The sequence below is a fragment of the Orbilia oligospora genome (assembly GCF_000225545.1).
Source record: "Orbilia oligospora ATCC 24927 unplaced genomic scaffold scaffold00097, whole genome shotgun sequence".
NCBI lineage: Eukaryota > Fungi > Ascomycota > Orbiliomycetes > Orbiliales > Orbiliaceae > Orbilia > Orbilia oligospora.
Window position 1 is genome coordinate 2,134,958 of NW_011645654.1, and position 20,034 is coordinate 2,154,991.

Here is a 20,034-nt window from a genome sequence, read left to right on the forward strand (position 1 = left end):
CCGCGACAACAATTCGCCAGCTCGGGTATTAGTATTCCTGTCTAGGCTAGCTGGGCATAAGCTAAGGGGAAGGGAGCAAGTTGGTTTCTAAGATTAAGGCGAGAGATAGGAGGACGCCGAAGTTTATAATTTCTTACGCATAACAGGCGTTAGTATGCGGTATATGCATATATGTACATGTGCATGTGCCTACTAACCGCCCTTTATTTTAGATCTCAAGAACTGCCGCTGAAGCCTGGAGACCCTCCAGCCCACAACGGAGGAGAGTCATCAACACGCCTGCACAATGAAGGCTATGACTTTTTCTTACGCGACAGAGGGGTCGTTCCTTGGGTCCCAAGGGAAAGGACGGAGATGTAGAGCGGGGGGCTAGAAAGTAGGAGAGGATTGGGCGAAAAGGAAAGAAGAGAAGAGAAGGGGAATGTTCATGTATATTAAGGATATACATGTCATGTCTTTACGCGCTGGCGAAAATTGAAATCGAGATTTACCACTAACCTTGCAGCAAAGGTATACGTGTACAAAGACTTAAGTAAGTAAATAAGCAGGTAAGTAAGTTAAGTAGGTAGGTAGTAAGTAGAAGAGCGGGAAAGAGAGAGAAAAGCACGATTTTAGGAGGAAGAGGGGTGATTGATATAAAATATATATTAGCGATGTAAGTACTAAGCTTGTGCCAGTCTCACAAGATGAATACTTAGTAGGTAGACATATTAGATGATAACAGAGGCAGAATGCTCTTACCTAGCACTTACATCCTATGTACTTACCTAAGTACTTACTTGCTTATCCCCTCCCGTTCGCATCCCACCATCATGGCCTGGGCATTCTTGGTGTTCGCTGTGCCAAATTATTGTTTTTGAACCACAGCCGAGACCTTGGCCGATAGCCAAGCCTGGCACCGCGGATGCCGGACTTAAGTTGGTAAGTACTCCTTATCTTACGTGATACCCAAATGTGCACAAACGTATGTGCACAGTGTGGGCGGAATTATTTGTAGTTCACCACGACCTTTTGTTTAAGTACTAAGGTATGTACTGGATATGTAAGTAGGTAAGTGTCGATGTCTGGGTAAGCATTCGGGTATATATACAGTTGAACTCAGACGGCCCTTTTCATCATAATTTCCATATAAAATACAAACATCCGATTTTTCGAGAAATCAATTCAACATTAACACTACCTTGTTCTTTTTCTTTTTCGCTGTCCATGAAAATGTCGCCCGCACATGCATACATAATCCCACTCGGCATAATCGGAAAGGAACATCTAAACATGAATCAGTAGATAGGCAAAACGAACAGCAGGGGCTTATGGCCTAGTTTAAAACAAAAGAATAACACCACCACCCGAAATTGCGCCATTCCTGGACAAAGCAGAAGAAAAAGATGATAAGAAAATAAGCAATAAAAAAAGCCGGTTAATCATACAACGCACTCAAGATCTTCGTGAAACCACCCCCGGGGAGTAACTAGAATCTGGAGACCGCCAAACCGTCCAATAGAATCTAGAACCACAATCGAACCCGGGGCAGAGGGACAGGAGAAAGCTTATCGGGGTAGCTATCTTGAAGCGGAAGGGTTATATCGAAACCCGTCAGCCACGCCGTTCGGATCGTCGTATTGATAGCCAGGAATAGTTTCTGTGACCGCCCTGGTATGGATAGATCCAGCATCACTCTCCGCCCGTAAGCTCAGTGCCTCATCTCCAAATGGAAACCGTTCCTCGCGAGCTCTGTGACCCGAGGAGTCGGTCGGATCACCGTCCACGGTAGTATACTCGGGCGGGAAGTCCCCCGCAGAGTTTGGCCGTCGACGCTCAAGCATATTCAAGGATCGATCGTCCGGGTGGAGGAATGGGTTTTCTGGCTCTCTCCCTAGTGGGATACCGTTGGATGCTACATAATCCTCGATCCCAGATGAAGAGTTGTATGTGGGGTCGGAAAATGGATTGATAATGATTGGTGACGGTGGTATGTGACCAATTGGTAAGATAATTTGTGGACCCTCCGACGGTCCTGCGGATTCATGTTCGGCCATGAAGGGCGGTGGCGGGGGAAGAATAGTCGGTGCATCTGCCATTGAAGGCATAGTGACGGCAACACCTGTCACCTGCATCTCAGGAGCAGTCTGCTGCGGTTGCTCAGAATCTGTGGGGGTATCGTCATTACCAAGCCCTCGATTTCGTTTTTTTCGTTTGTAGGCCCGGTACCCAAACAAGCAGGCAACAAACAATAAAACCAATCCCGCTCCGAGAAAGACTCCCAACAGTATATCTTTCATTCTCCGGTTGTCTCGCGGAGGGCTCGGCGGGGGCGGGGGGCCGGTCTTGTCATGTTGTGGAAATATGACCCTAGTGGCTTGACCAGATACGACGATGGTGGCAGTATCTGTTACCGTTCCAGTGTTGTCGGCAGTTATTGTTGTGTACGATATACCGTTACTAGATTCCGATATGAGGTCTGGAGACTTGTCCGTGGGACTAATAATTGTTGTGTTTATGGTCGAGCCATCCTCGCCGGTAATGCAGATTGTAGTTATACCACCTGGAATCGTACAGACATTCGACGAGGGAAGTGGAGTTGGCGAGGGAATTGGGGCTATTGAGTTGAAGGGCCTAGAGGGGGTAGCATATGGATACGGGACGGTGTCGGAATCTGGGGGCCACCCAGGGCCGTTGGGAAACCGGTGGTCGTTGGGACCTCTTGTTGGAGGTCCATCTTCAGGATTTCGGGGATTGTCGGTTCTATCAATGCCGCCAGCGACATCCCCGCCGTGTTGTAAATCAAAATCATCGAGGAATCTTTCCAAACTCGTTTCGTCATTTTCTGGCTCGGCCTGGTCCCGGCCTTTCGGCAATGTGTCGGCCTCCCGCTTCATCAGTCGGGCCATCTCCCCGGACGGTGGTGGCATCGGACGATGTACTTGAGATCTCGAGGCTCCGGCTAGAATGGCAAGCCAAAGAACGTCCGTTCTTCGGTTATTCCTTCGCCCTCGTCTTCACTTTGCCCCCTTCGCCTTTTTAATCACAACGACATACAGAAACGATGGTTTTCGGATCGAGATATTAGGGTGGGGGTAGCCTGGGGATCAATCGGGAGTGGTCGAAGCGGAAGTTACAAGTCGGTCACTTTTAACAGAGGGAAAGGGAGGGAGGTGCGAGAAAGGTAAAAAAAAATAAAAAATAAAAAATAAAAAATAAAAAATAAAAAATAAAAAATAAAAAATAAAAAATAAAAAATAATGAAATGAAATAAAATAAAATAAAATTATAACCCCAGAAATACAAAACCCATGTGATGAAAGCTAAAATATCATTGATACAAAGGTAATATCACATTAAATGGTTGTTCCAGATGTCTAAAGAATAAATTTGAGGATGGCAGTCCGTTGATTGGATGGTGACGGGGATATATCAGAGCGGTGGAGAGTTAGTTGATGGCGAGGAGGTTGGGCATACAGTGTGCTCTGCTGTGATGTGAAAGGGGCGGAGAATAATATTCTTGCGTTGTGTTGTTTGTCCAAGGACAACACATCACGAGAGTCCATCAAACATACTGGCTACCTTCTACCTTACCTACTTCATACTGCTAAGTACTGCTAAGTACTGCTAAGTACTGCTAAGTACTTGCCTCCTTACCTTAGTACTTCATACTACGAAGTACCTACCTACTTACCTAAGTACTCAAGTAGAGTAGTAGGTGGGAAACCCTTCAAAAGCCATACATGTTGGAATCTCATATCAGTTCGAATAGAACCCAAATAGAAGGAATGCGAACGGAACAGACGATTTATACACAAACATCATCCACATCTTGACCCCATGGGCCATCGAGTATGTCTTACCTGTTTCTATGTAAGAGCTCTTGTCGAATTGGTTCTGCACCTCATCGGACTTACGTTTCAGATACAGGTCGTTATCGATTAATACTATTCCAAGATCGGGTTATGTGTGCAGGAGGCTACGTTTCACATTTCGAAGCTTGTGCATACCCCCGGTACGAAGGGAAAATTCCTGTCCTGTGTACCATTGCATTGGATTGAGTGATTAAATGATTGTCCCCAGTCATCCACCAGCCATCATAGACTAAGTACCTTATCAGATATTGGTCCAGCCACGAGTTTTCGGAAACAAGCGCTTGTCTGGCTATTCGGCTGTTTCAGTTCGATGGCGGCTGCAGCACCTCCTCTTCGCAACGAATATCACCTTGGTAATGTTGAAACTTCCGAGTTCTCCCTGCTTGGTTTGAAACAGCCGAAGCCCAAGATGCATGCATGTCCACAAGACCGGTCTACGGCTGCGGTTTCTTACGGTTGCACTTGCCGGCTTGTCATAGAACAATTATATGTCCAAGGTAGAAGCTGACTTTCGCAATCAATACGCACAGCTTGACATGTTGCGGTACCCTCAAGGATCGAATTTCTAGTCTGGTCCGGCCTTTTCGGAGGCCTCTGAACAGGCTTTTTTTTTTTTCTTTACAAGGGATAAGTGGCTTCTAGACAAGTTAACAAAATAAAGTCGATTTACCGGGGGGGGGGTTCTGTAGAGAACTTCATTCTTGGAAGTTATTTCAAAATCCCTCGGGTGCCCGATACTTAGTATCATAATCTAGACTTCTTCAAGGCCTCGAGCCGAAATTTGGAAGTTTCTGAAACGAAGCACAATTACGCCTTCCCCTTCGGAAAATAACATGTTAACAATGGCCTTGTGTGTTCGGCAGGCTGGGAGTGCTATTTTCGTCATGAAACCGGCTCAACCCCAAGCCTTTAGCGAACTTCCTCGTTTCATGTTGCTCTGCCCTGTCAACCTCAACCTCAACCTCAAGCTGAACTTCACCTCCGGGTAGCTTTTACGCTCCGAGAAATGACATCTTCTTACTCTGCCTCCGCATGTGTAGCTTCGCAATGCGGTACCAGGGTAGCTCTCCCTGCATGATAAGGAGGCAGAAAAAGATGGGGATCTATCATGACAGCTCATACTCCTTCTCTAGGTTGGTATCCACCATTCTCGTCTCGTCTCGTCATTCACTGTTTTGGTTCCTTTCCTCCACATCGCCGCCTTTCTTGCGATGACATTGCGGGAGAGTGAACACCATAGTATTGCTCTGCTCCGGCAGATGCATCCGCTGCCAGAAAATCCTGTCAGGAATTCGTTTCAGGCTTCACAAGCTATAAAGCTCTCAAGATATCTCCCCTCGATGAAACGCTCACTTTCTGCATCACCGCCACACATCTGAGCATCGCATCATCATCACCATAGTCATATATCTTATCCTCTAAAGCTTCGCGGCACCATTTACATCATCCACTACCAATTTTCGATCTTCTCTCCATTCGAATACCTCCGTTTCACGTTGGCGCGTGAGCCACCTTTAAACATTTATCTCGGGCCAAGCAACAATAAAAATTGCGCCTCCCCATTACCATCAAACGCAATGGCCTATTACATCCCACAACTTACAAATAGCCTGCCTAGCGATAGGGCAATAGTCGCCTTCAGCATCAGGACTCCAAATGAAACTGCTACTGTTCATTTAGTCGGTTCTTGGGATAATTTTTCGGCGCCTCTTCTCATGGGCAAGGACTTCAAGTCAAACACTGGGGCTTGGAAAATCTGTCTTGGGTCTTCCAAATACGGTGCAGGAGCATCAATTGACGGCCTCAAGATGGGTGGCAGATACACATATTACTTTGTCATCAATGGGCATATTCAGATGCCTGATCCCACGGTGGCGGAGCGTGTGGTTGACCCTCGCAGCGGAACAATCTGTAGCATTTTCAATGCCCCGTTCCAAGTCGCTGCAGGCCAAAAAGTGATCGCTGGCAGCCCGGAACTTGCGACCACTGAGAGCTTTGCGCGAGAACTATCAGCTTGTAAACAGAGACAAAGCCAAAAGGCATACCCATTCAACCTTAACCAGAACGACGAATATGCCATCCTTGGGAAACCGGGTTCAGCTTCTAATAGAGCTAATGCCCCCCAGCGACCAACCGTTGTGATACCGAACGGATCACAGCAAACCCAAACTAGCCCTATTTCAGCCGTTCCATCTTTGACACCCTCTTCTGGACTCAACAGTGCTGTTTCGCCGACTTCTGTAGGTACACCATACTCTGGAAGGCTTAACCTACGCTCTAAGAGAAGCTTTGGATTCGGATTCAGTAGATCGAACAGTGTTCGTGAACTTGGAGAGCGGACATCCACCCCATCGGAAGTGGGAAAGAAGCGCGGATTCCACCTCAAGACTCCTAGCATCCCATCTATCTCGAATCTTATCAATTATAACTCCTCAAAACCTCGCTCCGGCTTTCCGGTGATTAGTAATCCTATCCCGCAAGATTTCGATAGATCGTATCACACTGGTGGACTTTCTCGTTCTTCGTCCGCGGCTTCGAGGCGTCAAGCACAGTGCACTGGCCTTGGTATCAATATGGCTTCTTGTCAATCTTCGCGATCCTCGCTCATCGAGGACGACGAACAGGAGATCCTCGAGGCACAGGATCATGCGTATAGCGCTGTCAGATCCCGCAAGATGGCTTCCTCTATCTCTCGGCCATTGTCTGTTGCAAGCACCACGATTTCTGACAGCCCGTCTTTGACGCAGAGCGAGTTCTCAGTAGAATCGTCGCCCAGTCCAGTCGATGACACCAGTAGCATTTCCAGCAGCCCGATGCAATCTTTCGATAGCGATGTTGAGATCGAAACAGATGACGAGGAAGAGAACGTGGCAGCCGCCATCATGGCGACTAAGCTCCAAATCGGTGGCAAGTACGCATATAGCGGGCTTGACACTGTCCGAGTTGATGATCTCGCTGATATGGAAAATTGGTACCGCTCTGCGGCTGGAAAGTCAAGATCCTCCCGACATTCTCGGAGCACGCGTTTCAGCGATGTTTCGTGCGCCACCCGATTTGAGGAGTCTCAAGACGACTTGTACCCTACTCAAACCTCATCTGTCAATCGATCTTGGCCGTTAGAATCCAAATCTAGACGTCTATCCCCGAGCCTGCCGGTTCATGCTCCAATGCCAGTGAGGCCAGAAGCCGAGGCTATCGTTGCCATTGAATCCATGGAGGTACAGGCAGAAGCGAGATTGCGATCACTCATTCGATCATCATGGGGTCGATTTGACTATGTTGAAATCGGATCCGAATCTATCTCTGAAGAATACCAAAATTATCTCGCAGAACTTAATTACCTCCGCCGCGAAGTCGAAGACCTTAGGCGAGAGAAGGAATACTTCTACAGACACCTGCCAATTACAGAGAAAACCCTCTATTATTAATGAACACAACCGCCCTGCAAGGCGAACTTATGATACCTCATGATGTTTACGACAGATACCCCACCTTCTTCTTAGGGAATCCTTCTCTCTTTTCTTTTCTTTTCTTTTCTTTTCTTTTTGGCATTGGCGACATCTAAATCGGAGTTCTGGGACCATTTTTGGGAATTATGACGTATACAACTACATGTACATAAATACTGATACACATTACAAACAATAATATCATCACCATCCGAACTTGAAGTAGTTTTTCTTCGTTTTTTTCTTCTTTTTCTGCAAAAATTCGAGTTTTCTATTCATGTGCTTTTGAGCTAGTCGCAAACGATGTGAAATGAAACCTGCTATGTATTAGGTGAGTGATTATATTATAATACAAGGGAGAGAGAAAGCATAAAAGGTACAATGGAGTTATATAGACTGAAGCCTGAGTGGTCTTGTCTCTCCATAGGATGGATATAAGCATTCTAATTCCAAACCCATAATTTTTTGCTTTTCAGCATCGAATCAACCATAGAATCGTGATACCGACACTTATAGTATGGCGTAAATCTCTGACGCTGACAGGGTACTAGTTTGGGGCTAATTAAAGGAAACATGAGAAAAGGGAAAGGGAAGAAGATAAAAGAACGCGATGATATTCAACTTAGAGACAACTATTATACCACATGTCGTGCAGCCACCCATTACTCGCATACCCCTCACAAAAGGTATATAACCAGGGAAACACAAACATTCAATGCTCGTCGGATTGTTGCATGAGAATCATTAAGCCCGAACGTGACGCCATATAAATAGAGAAAAAGGAGAACGGGGGGGTTTTAAGTATTAGAAATTAGGGGATTGTAAGGGGTGTATATAGGCGCTTTGCCAATTTCGGGGACTAGGGGTAATGGGTATTTTTTAGGAGTTTTACCCTGGACCCCAAAGTCTCTCGCTAGCTGCGCTTGTTGGAGTTGCGCAGTATACTTGCTTGCCTTATTTTGTCATCATTGCCTCGTCTACCTGACTTTTGCGCCAGATACATTGCCAACAACGCCGTTGACCCACTCGCCAGCTTCCTTAACGCTTTCAGCCATGTCCTTTCCCGCCACGTCTGCAAGTGTGATTGTTCTAGTTCTCCGTCTTTGACGCGGCGGTTCAGTGACTGTAGTTGACTCGAGCTTTGCGACAATGCTTGTTTTGATAAATTCTGTATCATCTTCTTCGGGTAGGACTCTTCGCGCAGCGTATTCATCTTGTTCAGAAGGAGTATTGATAGAAGCCTTCTTTGACTTTTCGGCCTCAACCTGACAATGGACTCTTTCCTGAGTCCGTCTATTTCTTTCCGCGGCATCGCCGCCGGTATAAATAGTACCAAGCCATCTATCCCAACAGATCAAGAATGGTTGAGAAAAGTTGTGCTAGAAAGAGAATTATTAGACCGGTAACAATTGCCTAGGAATTGTAAGGAGGCTTACCTTGATTCCCCATCCTTGGTGGTGAATATCGTGATACTCAGCATTGTTAGAGAAGATGATTTGAAGAGGGTCGAATGGAAGCTTGTAGCCGCAGTGGTCATCGACCGTCTTCATTGCGCTGAAACCGAAAAAGAAGACACTACCCTTCATCGACATTCCCGATACTTTGAATGCCAGGCCTGCGCCCATGGTGTCGAGGATCAAACCCTCAAGCGGATGGTTGTACAGGGCGCCAAAAGCATATGGGACGTAGAGTCGATGGTGACGGGAATGAAGGGTTCGATATAGGAAGGGAACTTGATGCATGAGCCTGTGCCAGAAGTATTGCCAGGTGTCGAGAATGAAGATAGCAAGGCCAAGACGAAGGAGAGGAAAGAGAACCCAGTAGAGAGTTTCGGCAATCTTCCATCGCCAGTCAACGTTCACCAAAAAGACACCCATTGAACCCTGAGTTGATAGATAGGAAGCGACATTGGATGATAAGGTTCCCGCATCAATACCTGACAAACCAAGTAGCAGAGAAGTAGACCAACCAACGGTTTGGCTCAATTCGTAGATTTCCCATGATTCGGCCCCAGTCATCTCTTCCGGTTCTATGTAACCTAAAATCCATCCGAACCCGAACTGAATAACCTGCTGAATGATGACGTCCCTGATAACTTCGTATCTTGACACATGGTTTCGCTTAAGAACCTCCTCCGGCGTGTGAATGCGGTACTTTTCTAGAAGCTCGTACTCGTCGATGTAATGGAAGATCATTGATAAGACCCAATAAACGACTATTGGGGATAAGCATGACAGGAGCGCATCGGATATGAAAGGTAGAAGGGGGGTGGCAGGATATAATACTGGATCTGTTGGAGGAGAAGAGAAAGAAGAAGTGGGAACTGTGATGTTGGCGTGCATGTTGCTAGTTTGACCGTCGACGTGACAGCCCAATAAGTGGCGGGTTTGGATGGTCAATAGCGGAGGAAGATGTTGTTTTGAGAGGGAGAGATGATGCTACCGAAAGTCGCGACAGTTAAAAGGGAGCCGGAACAGCCGGTCGGTCGACTAGTTTCCGGAACCCGACTAGCTACTTGAGTTTTATGTCTGGGAGGTGAGATCAAGAACCCTGTAGCCTCCCAACTCTGTAGGTACGGTATTTAAGCAGGTACCTGGGCTTAAGTACTTCTGCTATTGGTTAGTAGCTGACGAGGCAGTCAAGTTGACTTGAGAATGGTTTGATGGTGGCGAGGATATGGGATGAGGATGTTGTTGTTTGACTTTTGGTTGGGAAAGAAAAGGAGTCGGGTTGGTTGGCAACACAAGATTTAGTTTGACACCGACGATGCCAAGAAATACCTTGTTGGGAATGGTGGAAAGTCTCCCTCCTCTTCTTTTTTTAAAATTCTGTTTTTTTTTTTTTGTTTTTCCAATTTGTGCATGTTATATTATTTTTGTATTTTATTTTATTTTTATTTTCTTTTATTTATTATTTTTTTTTTTTGGTCTGTGCCATTTTCATCCATCATCCTTCACCCCTCATCTACAATTTTAACCACCCCGCTTTCACTCCCAGAACACACCCCGCAAATACCGCCACAATGATCATCTACAAGGTTCGTCCTGTAGATTATATACAATACTATCGCCTCTACTACAGACGATACTAACTAGGCTTCAATAGGATCTCATCACCGACGACGAAATCTTCTCCGATGCCTACGATTTTAAGGGTTCGCAATTACCCCACCCTGCTCCTGTTCTAAATATTATCCATAACTGACAGTAGAGCTTGAGTAGTTGTCGACGACATCGCTTATGAGGTTGACTGCAAGATGATTACTATAAAGCAGGGCGCTGATGTCGGTGAGTAAATTTTCTTTTTCTTTTTGCTAAAACTCGGCAATAGCTAACCTAGGCTTCCCCCAGATATTGGTGCCAACGCTTCTGCCGAAGAAGCTGAAGAGTCTGTCGAGGATGGTATGATCACGGTCAACAACGTTGTTTATTCGTTCAGGCTGCAATCTACCTCCTTTGATAAGAAGAGTTATCTGACATACCTTAAAGGTAACCTATATATCCTGATTTCGATTTCTATGATTTCTGTCGCCTCCGCCATGCTGATAAGTTTTCTGCTCGTTAGGATATATGAAGACAGTCAAGGCGAAGCTTGCAGAGACCAATCCAGGACGAGTTGAGGCCTTCGAGAAGGGAGCTCAAGCGTTTGCCAAGAAGATTGTGGGTGGTTTCAAAGATTACGAGTTTTACGTCGGTGAAAGCATGAACCCGGATGGCGCCGTTCTTCTTTTGAACTACCGTGAGGATGGGGTTACGCCTTACTTCACAGTCTGGAAAGATGGTTTGTCGGAAATGAAGGTTTAGTGCGCATCCTATCTTGACTTTTGGACCTACTTTGTATTTTCGATGAAGCACAACTTTTCGGGCCTATATTCAATATATTTGCCATCCAGAGAAAAAAAAGAAACACTTCAATTTTCAACTTTCGTAGCATCTTTCAGTAGTTTTGCTAAGGTCTATCTTATTATACACTAAATATGATCTCCTGGACACGTTGCATTTGTCCAGTGAAGGCTAGGTTCCCAGCGGAAAACACAAGTCTATAGGTGGAAAACAGTATCGAAGGGACAATAAAACAACAAATTATAGTTACAAGTGGGAGTAGAAAAAAAGCGGCTGTGATGAAGAAACCAAAAGGCTCATAGCCGAGTTCTCAAATCCATGACGTTGGGGAAATTCGAAGAGAAGTCGCAATGGCTCGCTGGAACATTGTATGAAGGGAAGACATCGGAATTAGAGACGGCATCGACGAAAATAAGAAATAAAAATAATTTACTGTTTGAGGTCGTGACTTTTGAGGTGCGAAAAGAATATCGGAGGCGCTAATGCATGCGTAAAGTTATTTGCTATTATTATCATCATTATTTTTTAAATTTTTTTCGAGATCATTTCGCTCCATTGGCCTGGCTGTCTTTACCGTTGAGGGTAAGGCTCCCTTTGGGACCTGCGGGTTGACCAGCCATAACACTGAACTGACCACCACAGCCAGCGAATATGAGCCTTTCGTTGCGAGTTGCTGTGTTGTCGATCAGCGTTGGGATAAGAATATCCTCTCCGGCAGGCCCCTGGCCGACTTGGAAATTTTCTCCGAAACCCCAACTGTGAGCTTTGCCGTAAACATCAATTGCAATGTTGTGATGAGTGCCGCAGGCAACTTTGGAAATGGAAGGTAAGTTGGGAACAACAGTGGGCTCGGTGATGAAACGTGGCTTCCCGTGTTCATCATACACTGTATACTCAGATTTCAAGTCTTCAGCTTTAATGCCAAGCTGGTTTGCATCTAGACGGCCCCATGTGAGGAGCTTGCCGTCGTCTGTGACAGCTGCGGAGTGATGTTCGCCACCAGTTATCTGAACAATCTTGTATTTGGCAAGACTCTTAACGATGGTTGGTTTGGGGACGGCTACACCGTCTTCTCCAGTCTTTCCTTCAAGATCTATCCCACATTGGCCGTATTGGTTGAGGCCCCAGGCCCAGACCTTGCCACTAGCATCAACGGCGAAGGAGTGGTAGGAGCCAGCACCAACAGCAACAATCTTCTTGAGTCCGAACTCTCGAGGGACGAGGCCGTTCATACGAGTTCTTTCAATAACACGACGGCCCAATTGATACTGTTGGCCGTTACCCCACGCGAAGACGGTCCCAGTACTGCTGAGAGCTAGGATATGATCAACACCTGCACTAATGTCGACTATATTTTTAAGATTGGGAAGTAAGAACGGATGAATGGCAATACGCTGATCTTCGCTAAACCCGAGGATCCCATCGGAGCACTATCAAAAGATAAAAATAAGTATGATGGTACTAGGAGATGCACAATAGTCTCTAGGGAAAGGGTGTATTGAGAAAGAGAGAGAAAGAGGAGAAGCTACTTACTCGGAATGTTCCCCAGGCATAGACGAAACCAGTATCTGTGATGGCAAGGGTGAGGCTATCTGAGCACGCGATGCTAACAATGTTGACCTCATCGGGGAGGCCTTCGACGGGGCCTGGGGTACTTTCGAGGGGGTTTATTTGAGCATCATCATCATCATCGTCATCGCTGTCACTGTTATCGGCATCTGCCCTATCGATATCAACTTCGGGAGCCTCCCAAGAAGTGTTTCGGCCGAGGGCGTTCTGATCATTAACGCCCCAGGTCAAAATCTTTCCGTCATGGGTTAGGACAGCTGTATGCATGCCACCGACGGCGACCTGAACGACACCAACGGTGTCGGTAGGAAGGAAGGGATTGAGACGAGGCCTAGTGACAGTTCGAGCTTTGGCATCAGGGCCGAGGCCGAGTTCACACATATCGCCTTTGCCAAAGACAAAGATATCCATTTTTGCGGCGGAGCGTTCGCGAATAACCTTGATGTTTCTGGCCTTGGGAACGGGTGCAACATATTTCTTTGGCTCGGCGTCAGCGGATGAAGGCCTAGCAACTTTAGCCTTCTTGGTAGGGCGCTCTGCAGCATCAGAGTCGCGATCGGAGACAGCGGAGGGTTCGGCGTCGGCATCGACCTCCATATCATTTTCAGGAGTGTCGTCCTGTTGATGTTGATGTCAGTGTGAGACATAAAATGTAAAATAGAGTATACAAACCGGTGTACCTTGGAGGAGGGCGCGACATTTGTGGCGGAGGCCCTTTTAGAGCGTGGATTTGGCACGGGCTTCTTCGTAGGAGGAGCAGGGGCGGAGGCAGCAGCAGCGGTTCTCTTGCGAGGTACAACACCGTTGGATTTGGATTTGGATTCTGCGATAGTAGTGGCAGTGGCAGCGGTGGAGGAGGGAGATGAGGCCTTCGGAGCCGCCTTGGAGCGGGCTGGTCGAGCCATTAGACGCGTTTCACTGTTTATTAGATGGATCGAAGGTCAACGTCGATTTCGGTATTGATGGCGGTTGTGATGGAATTGAAATAAGAAGAAGATGGAGAGAGAGAGAGAGAGAGAGAGAGAGAGAGAGAGAGAGAGAGAGATGTTGTTATTGTTGTTGTTGTTGTTGTTGTTATGAGGGACAATCTAGAGGGTGATGGGGTGATGGGGTGACGATGATGATGAGAAAAAATAAGATAATAAAAAGAGTATTTACCCAAAAGTACTTACTTAGAGGTACCTAATAATAATTATAGTGGCTCGTTGGTGCTGGTCTCTTTCTCTCTCTCTTTTTTTTTTTGCTTGGTTATTAAGCATACCTAGATACTAAGTACTTACCAGGTAACCCTGAATACGAAATATTACCCGACTTGGATACAGGGCATTTACTTACTTACCTCTTTTAGCCAGCGCGATAAAAAATCTTCTTTCTTTCTTTCTTTCTCTTTTTTCTCTCGTTATCACCACCCACCAATAACAACTAACAACCCACCTCAATCTCCACCTACATACAACCAGATAGTAACGGAATCAACCCCCGGTTTCTATCTTCTCCTCCTGATCAATCTGATCCGATCCGATCTTATCAAATCTGATTAGATCGGCCCTTCTTGGTTACTGGTCCTAGGCTCTATACTCCGTTGGAGTCTTGTCCTCCGTCCTCTTCTTCGTTTCTTTTTCCCTTTTTTTTTTTTTTTAATTAATCACTCCACCAACACCACCAACACCACCATCAATCATCAATTATCTCAAACCTCTTCCCCTAAACCTCCCCTCCCGCCCCCACCTGCCACAACCATCAGCATCAATATCAACGTCAACATCAACGTTAACATCAACATCAACAGAACCAGAATCAGAACTATCACCAGAATCTTCTTTTTCTCCTCTTCTCCCTCACCTCCACAAACACTCTGCTTCGCTCCCTCGATATCTCCCGTTGCAAGCTTCCTCGAATGACAAGTATAACATCAACCGGTCCTACCACTGCCCCTTCCTCCGCTGCCCCCGTCAACGTTGACCTTGCCCCCCTCCCTACCCCCCCCTCCTCTTTCTCGACTCCTACTCTCCCCAATAAATCTTCCTCTACCCAGAGCGGCTCAGCTTCCTCGCCCCTACCCGCAAGGTCGTTGAGCTACGCTCAGGCGAGTAAGAAATTATCCACAATCGTGTCCAGCTCTACATTGCCGGCGCAGCAGCCCTTAGCCGCCGTGACGGCCACCCAGGCCCCCACCTTGGCTTCAAATGCTCGCCACTCCCTTTCCACTCCTTCCCCTGTAAACGTTAATGGAAAACCATCAATTCTTCCTGCAGTACCTCCTCTGGTAGCTAACCCTCCGCCAGCCAGCAGCAGCAGCGGCAATTTAATCGTTAACGGTTCCTCCTCTGCGTCCTCTGCACCTTCATCTTCTTCGACTTCCCACGGCCGGAAACCCTCTCTGGCTACCCAGTCGTCACAGCAAGCCCCCTGGGGCCAGCAGCAGCAGCAGACACAGCAGCCGCAGTCGCAGCCGCAAAATGGGTTGAGGATGCCTCCAGGCCAGCAACCTCCCACTCCTAGCTCGATACACTTTGGCAACGTGTCAAACGGTCCTCATCATGCATCTCATGTCGGCTCAAGCCCCGCGCTACCCCCTTCCGTTCCACTTGCCCCCTCTGCTTCCTCCGACCTACCCGCCGGCTCCCCGCAGACTTCACCGTCTCCGGTCCCCCAGCCTGCCGCGAGTGGTGGCCCACCGCCTTCGCTCCCCCGCCAGGGAATGCCGGCCTTCGGCTCGGTCACAGAGAATTCTGACCCTAACGTATGTTTTTCGGCTTCTCTCGTTTTTCTTCTCCCTTTTTTTCACTCTGTTCTTTTCCTTCCCCACCCTTCTTCCTACCTTTCTCGTTTCCCTCCATTTCCCCCGTCTTCATATCTCCATGACCAAACACGTGTATATCCAATACATAGTTTTATATAAATAAAAACACACCTATCTAACAATTTTGTAGCGGACGATTCCACAGCGCCCAGTGTCGATGCCACCGAACGCTCCCTTGAACCCGAACATACCTGGCCCACCACCGCACCCAAGACGGGACTCTGGGCATGGGGACGGTCCAATTCCTGCTGGTATATCTCATGGTAGGGGAATGCCCCAGGGCAATCATCGCGGCCGAAATCAGCATCAGATGGGCGGAAATTTCAGTAATCAGTATCCACCCCATAATAATCCTGCGCCTTTCGCCTCTCCAGGTTACTCTAACACCCCACAATACCGGGCGGGGCCTAACCAACAACGAGGCGGGGCAACGGGTCCAGTGGGATCACCCTACCAAACACCTGCTCACATGGCAAATTTCAATAACAATCGTGGAGGCAGGAGCCCTGCATTAACCCATTCTTTGCCTTCTACTCCACAGATGAGTGGTGCCCAGCTCGCAGGAAATGCCCCGATGCAGCATTCTCCCCATATGAACTATCAACACCTTTCCCCACACCCGCATGTACGTGGCTGCCTTCTCCTTTCCTCACCTTTGTATATCATCAGTTACTCATTACTAATTACCGGATGCAACAGATGCAGCCAATGCAGCCAATGTACTCACAAGAATATGGCCAATCTTCTTATTATAACCAACATCAACCACATTACATGCCATATCCCCAACCTCCGTTATTCCCCCCGGGCAGCCCTAGGACAGGATATATGCCGCCGCAGCCTCAGCAAGGCGGCTATATGCCTCCTCCTTTCCAAGCCGGCCAATCGTCTTCTATGGCGAGAACCGCTTCACAACCTTCAGACCATCACCCTAGCCGTCCATCAGGAATGCCGCATATGCCACATGGTTCTCCCCTCACATCAACAAATATACCACCGCCTCTTTCGCACCCAGGGCCTACCCCTCCTGTTCCCAGCAACCCGAATAACCAATTTTTCAAAAAGGTTGAGAAAACCTCAAAAAAAATTGAAATTCGAGATCCAAATACCGGCACTGTTAAGACTTTCTCTAACCTCCCGCCGCCGCCCCCAATATCTGGAAGATCCCCTGTTATAGTTTCGTCCTCTCCCGCTCCCGATAACGCGGCTCACGCAAGGGCCGAAGCTAAACCCGTGCCCGTTGTACTTAAACCTTCAGGCGCGAAAACGATCCAGGAAGTGAGAGATGAGATTAAAGCCACTGTTTACCGTGAAATACAGGTAAAAAAACAACAGGAAGAGGACGAACTGCGGCAAAAGAAAGAAGAGGAAGAGAGGAAAGCAAAGGAGGAGGCGGAGGAGGTTGAACGCCTACAAAGAGAGGAAATGGAGAAGGAACGAATGGAGAAGGAACGAATGGAGAAGGAACAACGGGAAGAGGAACAACGGGAAAAGGAACAACGGGAAAAGGAACAACGGGAAAAGGAAGAAGTGGAACGCAAAGCCGCAGAAGAAAAGGAAGCTGCTGAGGCTGCTGCTAAAGCGAAGGCTGAGGTTGAGGCTGAGGAAGAAAGGTTGAGACTCGAGCGTGAGAAGGAAGCCATGGAAGAGGCTCGACGCAAGGAACGGGCCGAGGAGGCTGAGAAGCAAAGACTGGTTGCTGAGGCAGAGGAATTGAAGAAGCAGGAGGCGGCTACATTAGAAACACGACGAGTTGAAGAGCTTCGAAAATCCGGATCACCTGCCCCTAGAGCTTCGACGCCAGCTGGGCCTAGTGATGAAGATGCCGATGCTAAGGCCGTGGCCACTGCCATCAAGGGCTCAACACCACTCCCGGTAACTTCGAAAGAAGTTGGGGACCTTGCCTCAGATATCGCTAAGATCACAGTCAACTCCCAAGCTACTACGGCAGAAACCCAACAGAACCCTCCAGCCCCTAAGTCAAACCAACGAAAGCCAGCACCGCTTAACCTTCAGCTTAAGACTTCTTCAGAACCAGCCCTCCCATCAGCTGCTCTAACAGCTCTCCGCTCAGCACGATTTATTGACGATATCAACAAGGTCGCTTACCCTCCCTCCATCATCTCTCCGAACCCAGCTCTCAATGCGAGTGCACCGAATGGTAAATTCAAGTACGAGAAAGACTTCCTAATGCAGTTTCAGACCGTTTTTACGGATAAACCTTCCACCGACTGGGAGCAACGAATGCGTGATACCGTTGGAGAACCGGATTCTGCCCGGCCCATGGGTGGGTCGCGAGCTCCATCCTCCGCAGGTCCAGGCAAAGCGCGGTCAGCTCTTCCAGGGCCCCCTCCATCCATGGGGATGGGGATGGGTACATTCCGTGTCGGTGGTGGTGTTGGAGGATCAGTCATGCCTCCGTCTGGCAGACAGTCATCAAATTCACCCTTCCCTATCGGCGTTCCACGCCCATTCCCCGCACGAAATCACTCCTCAACCCAACTATCCAACCAAGGCTCTGCACCACAAAGCCCTGGTGGCCCCAAGGGCTCCCAGCGCAGCGGTAGCAAGAACATCCCTCGGCGGGGGGGGATGGATGGAAAGCGGCCAAGTCAAGGAGGCACATCGAAGGCTGAACTAGAGTCCACCAATCCTCCTCCAGCGGCTGCGTCAGCTGATTTCGAGCCGCTGAAAGCGACAGCATCGGCGTGGAAGCCGAGAACTGCGGGTGGTGCTACAGCGTCCTCGTCATTGTCAAACCAAATTAGTGCAGGTGGAAACGCTCCCAGCGATGAACCACGTCTTTCACCCGAGATGGTCCAGCGCAAGGTCAAAGCAGCCCTCAACAAGATGACCCCCGAGAAATTCGACAAAATCGCCGATCAAATCCTCGAAATCGCAAGCCAGTCCCGCTATGAGACAGACGGGCGTTCACTCCGTCAGGTCATCCAACTTACATTTGAGAAGGCGACGGACGAGCCTAACTTTTCTTCAATGTACGCTAAGTTCTGCAAGCGCATGCTTGAAAGCATGCATCCTGATATCAAAGATGAAAATATCAAGGACAAGAACGGTAATATCGTCACCGGAGGTGCACTTTTCCGTAAATACCTTTTGAATAGGTGCCAGGAGGAGTTCGAACGCGGTTGGAAGGTCAACCTTCCTCCGAAGCCAGAGGGGGTCAGTGAAGAGGCCGCATTAATGTCGGATGAATATTACGTCGCAGCGGCTGCCAAGAGAAGAGGTCTTGGTTTGATCCAGTTCATCGGAGAGCTTTTCAAATTGCAGATGTTAACAGAGCGTATCATGCATGAATGCGTCAAGAAACTCGTTGACTACGAAGGTACCCCCGAAGAAGAAGAGGTTGAGTCACTCTGCAAACTTTTACGAACCATCGGTTATGCTCTCGACGCAACAGAGAAGAGCCACTTAGCAATGGATGCCTACTTCAACCGGATCCAACAGATGATGGATAGCAAGGAGTTGAACAGCCGCATGAAGTTTATGTTGCTCGTATGTGCCCCTTTCCAAGAAAAATAAAAGGAGAAAGCAGGAGATGGAGAGGCCCTTTGCTTTTTGATTCTATCTCATTTGTCATGACACTAAAACTTTATTCCTTTCTTATAGGACGTGGTTGAGCTACGAAAGGTCAATTGGGAATCTAAGGAGGCAGACAAGGGCCCCAAGACTATCGCAGAGATACGTGAGGAGGTTAGTACCCAGATAATCCCAGAGCGCAATGTCATACAGTCTAACACATCGGTACTCCCGACAGGCGCAAAAGGCCCAACTCGAGAAAGAAGCTGCTGCTGCCCGCGATAAACAACGGCAAAGATCGCAAGCAGGTAGGGGGGATGGAAGGTCGTTCTCACAAGGCGGCTATGGCGGGAACCAAGGATTCCAGGACCAACGCCAGAACCAAACTCTTGGAACAGACGAACTTCGCCGTCTAGGAGGGATAAAGCCACTCCGCCAGGGCACTGGAGGTTCCTTCGGCCCCTCCGCTGGATTATTCGGCAGGTCTGGCAGCAGTAGTGGCAGCCGAAAAGGCCTCGGTGGCCTCGGTGCCCCTTCAAACCTGCAACCTGGGGCTGACTCCGGAGTCTCATCCCGGACGGCAACCCCTCCTGTTACCCGGGACTCAGTCGCCTCCACGAACAGCTTCAGGTAAGTTGTAACAACTGCATATCTAGATTGAAGGGTAGCTAACACCGAATTCAATCGCTAGTTTACTATCCAGCCATCAAGATGGTACTGATAATTCCGAATCCCACGAGACATCAGGGCCTAATGACACAGGGTCTACCAACGAGTCGAAGTCGCAAAGCGCAGATTCTTAGTCAAATTGCCGCAAGTTGCAGCATTAAAAGTTTTATTTACTTTCTGAACCTTTTATTTATTCTCATTCTCATTTTCCCATCATATTTTCATCACTTTCCTTTTCGCAGTCTGGGGTCGCTAATGACGACCCTATTGTATGTTATTTTTCTTGTTCCCGTCCCTAATCCTTACGACGC

At 48.0% G+C, this 20,034-nt stretch overlaps 6 protein-coding genes across 6 annotated transcripts; 3 read left to right on the plus strand and 3 right to left on the minus strand.

The window, feature by feature from the left end:
• Positions 1–1,559: 1,559 nt before the first annotated feature.
• On the minus strand, positions 1,560–2,909 carry AOL_s00097g633 (uncharacterized protein; the record flags this gene model as incomplete). Its single annotated transcript, XM_011126466.1, has 1 exon — positions 1,560–2,909. The coding sequence occupies one exon, from the start codon at positions 2,907–2,909 to the stop codon at positions 1,560–1,562; it is 1,350 nt and encodes a 449-aa protein (XP_011124768.1).
• Positions 2,910–5,431: 2,522 nt separating this feature from the next.
• Positions 5,432–7,282, plus strand: AOL_s00097g634 (uncharacterized protein; the record flags this gene model as incomplete). The annotated part of the gene is made up of 1 exon (XM_011126467.1): positions 5,432–7,282. One exon carries the CDS (start codon positions 5,432–5,434, stop codon positions 7,280–7,282), a length of 1,851 nt encoding a protein of 616 aa, XP_011124769.1.
• Positions 7,283–8,280: 998 nt separating this feature from the next.
• Positions 8,281–9,645, minus strand: AOL_s00097g635 (uncharacterized protein; the record flags this gene model as incomplete). Its single annotated transcript, XM_011126468.1, has 2 exons — positions 8,281–8,682; positions 8,740–9,645. The coding sequence occupies 2 exons, from the start codon at positions 9,643–9,645 to the stop codon at positions 8,281–8,283; spliced, it is 1,308 nt and encodes a 435-aa protein (XP_011124770.1).
• A 680-nt stretch (positions 9,646–10,325) lies between these two features.
• Positions 10,326–11,106, plus strand: AOL_s00097g636 (uncharacterized protein; the record flags this gene model as incomplete). The annotated part of the gene is made up of 5 exons (XM_011126469.1): positions 10,326–10,340; positions 10,409–10,457; positions 10,525–10,590; positions 10,654–10,791; positions 10,868–11,106. 5 exons carry the CDS (start codon positions 10,326–10,328, stop codon positions 11,104–11,106), a joined length of 507 nt encoding a protein of 168 aa, XP_011124771.1.
• A 581-nt stretch (positions 11,107–11,687) lies between these two features.
• Positions 11,688–13,619, minus strand: AOL_s00097g637 (uncharacterized protein; the record flags this gene model as incomplete). Its single annotated transcript, XM_011126470.1, has 3 exons — positions 11,688–12,575; positions 12,679–13,332; positions 13,395–13,619. 3 exons carry the CDS (start codon positions 13,617–13,619, stop codon positions 11,688–11,690), a joined length of 1,767 nt encoding a protein of 588 aa, XP_011124772.1.
• Positions 13,620–14,611: 992 nt separating this feature from the next.
• Positions 14,612–19,857, plus strand: AOL_s00097g638 (uncharacterized protein; the record flags this gene model as incomplete). The annotated part of the gene is made up of 7 exons (XM_011126471.1): positions 14,612–14,618; positions 15,000–15,457; positions 15,648–16,142; positions 16,217–19,030; positions 19,145–19,228; positions 19,293–19,684; positions 19,746–19,857. The coding sequence occupies 7 exons, from the start codon at positions 14,612–14,614 to the stop codon at positions 19,855–19,857; spliced, it is 4,362 nt and encodes a 1,453-aa protein (XP_011124773.1).
• Between the last annotated feature and the right edge of the window lie 177 nt (positions 19,858–20,034).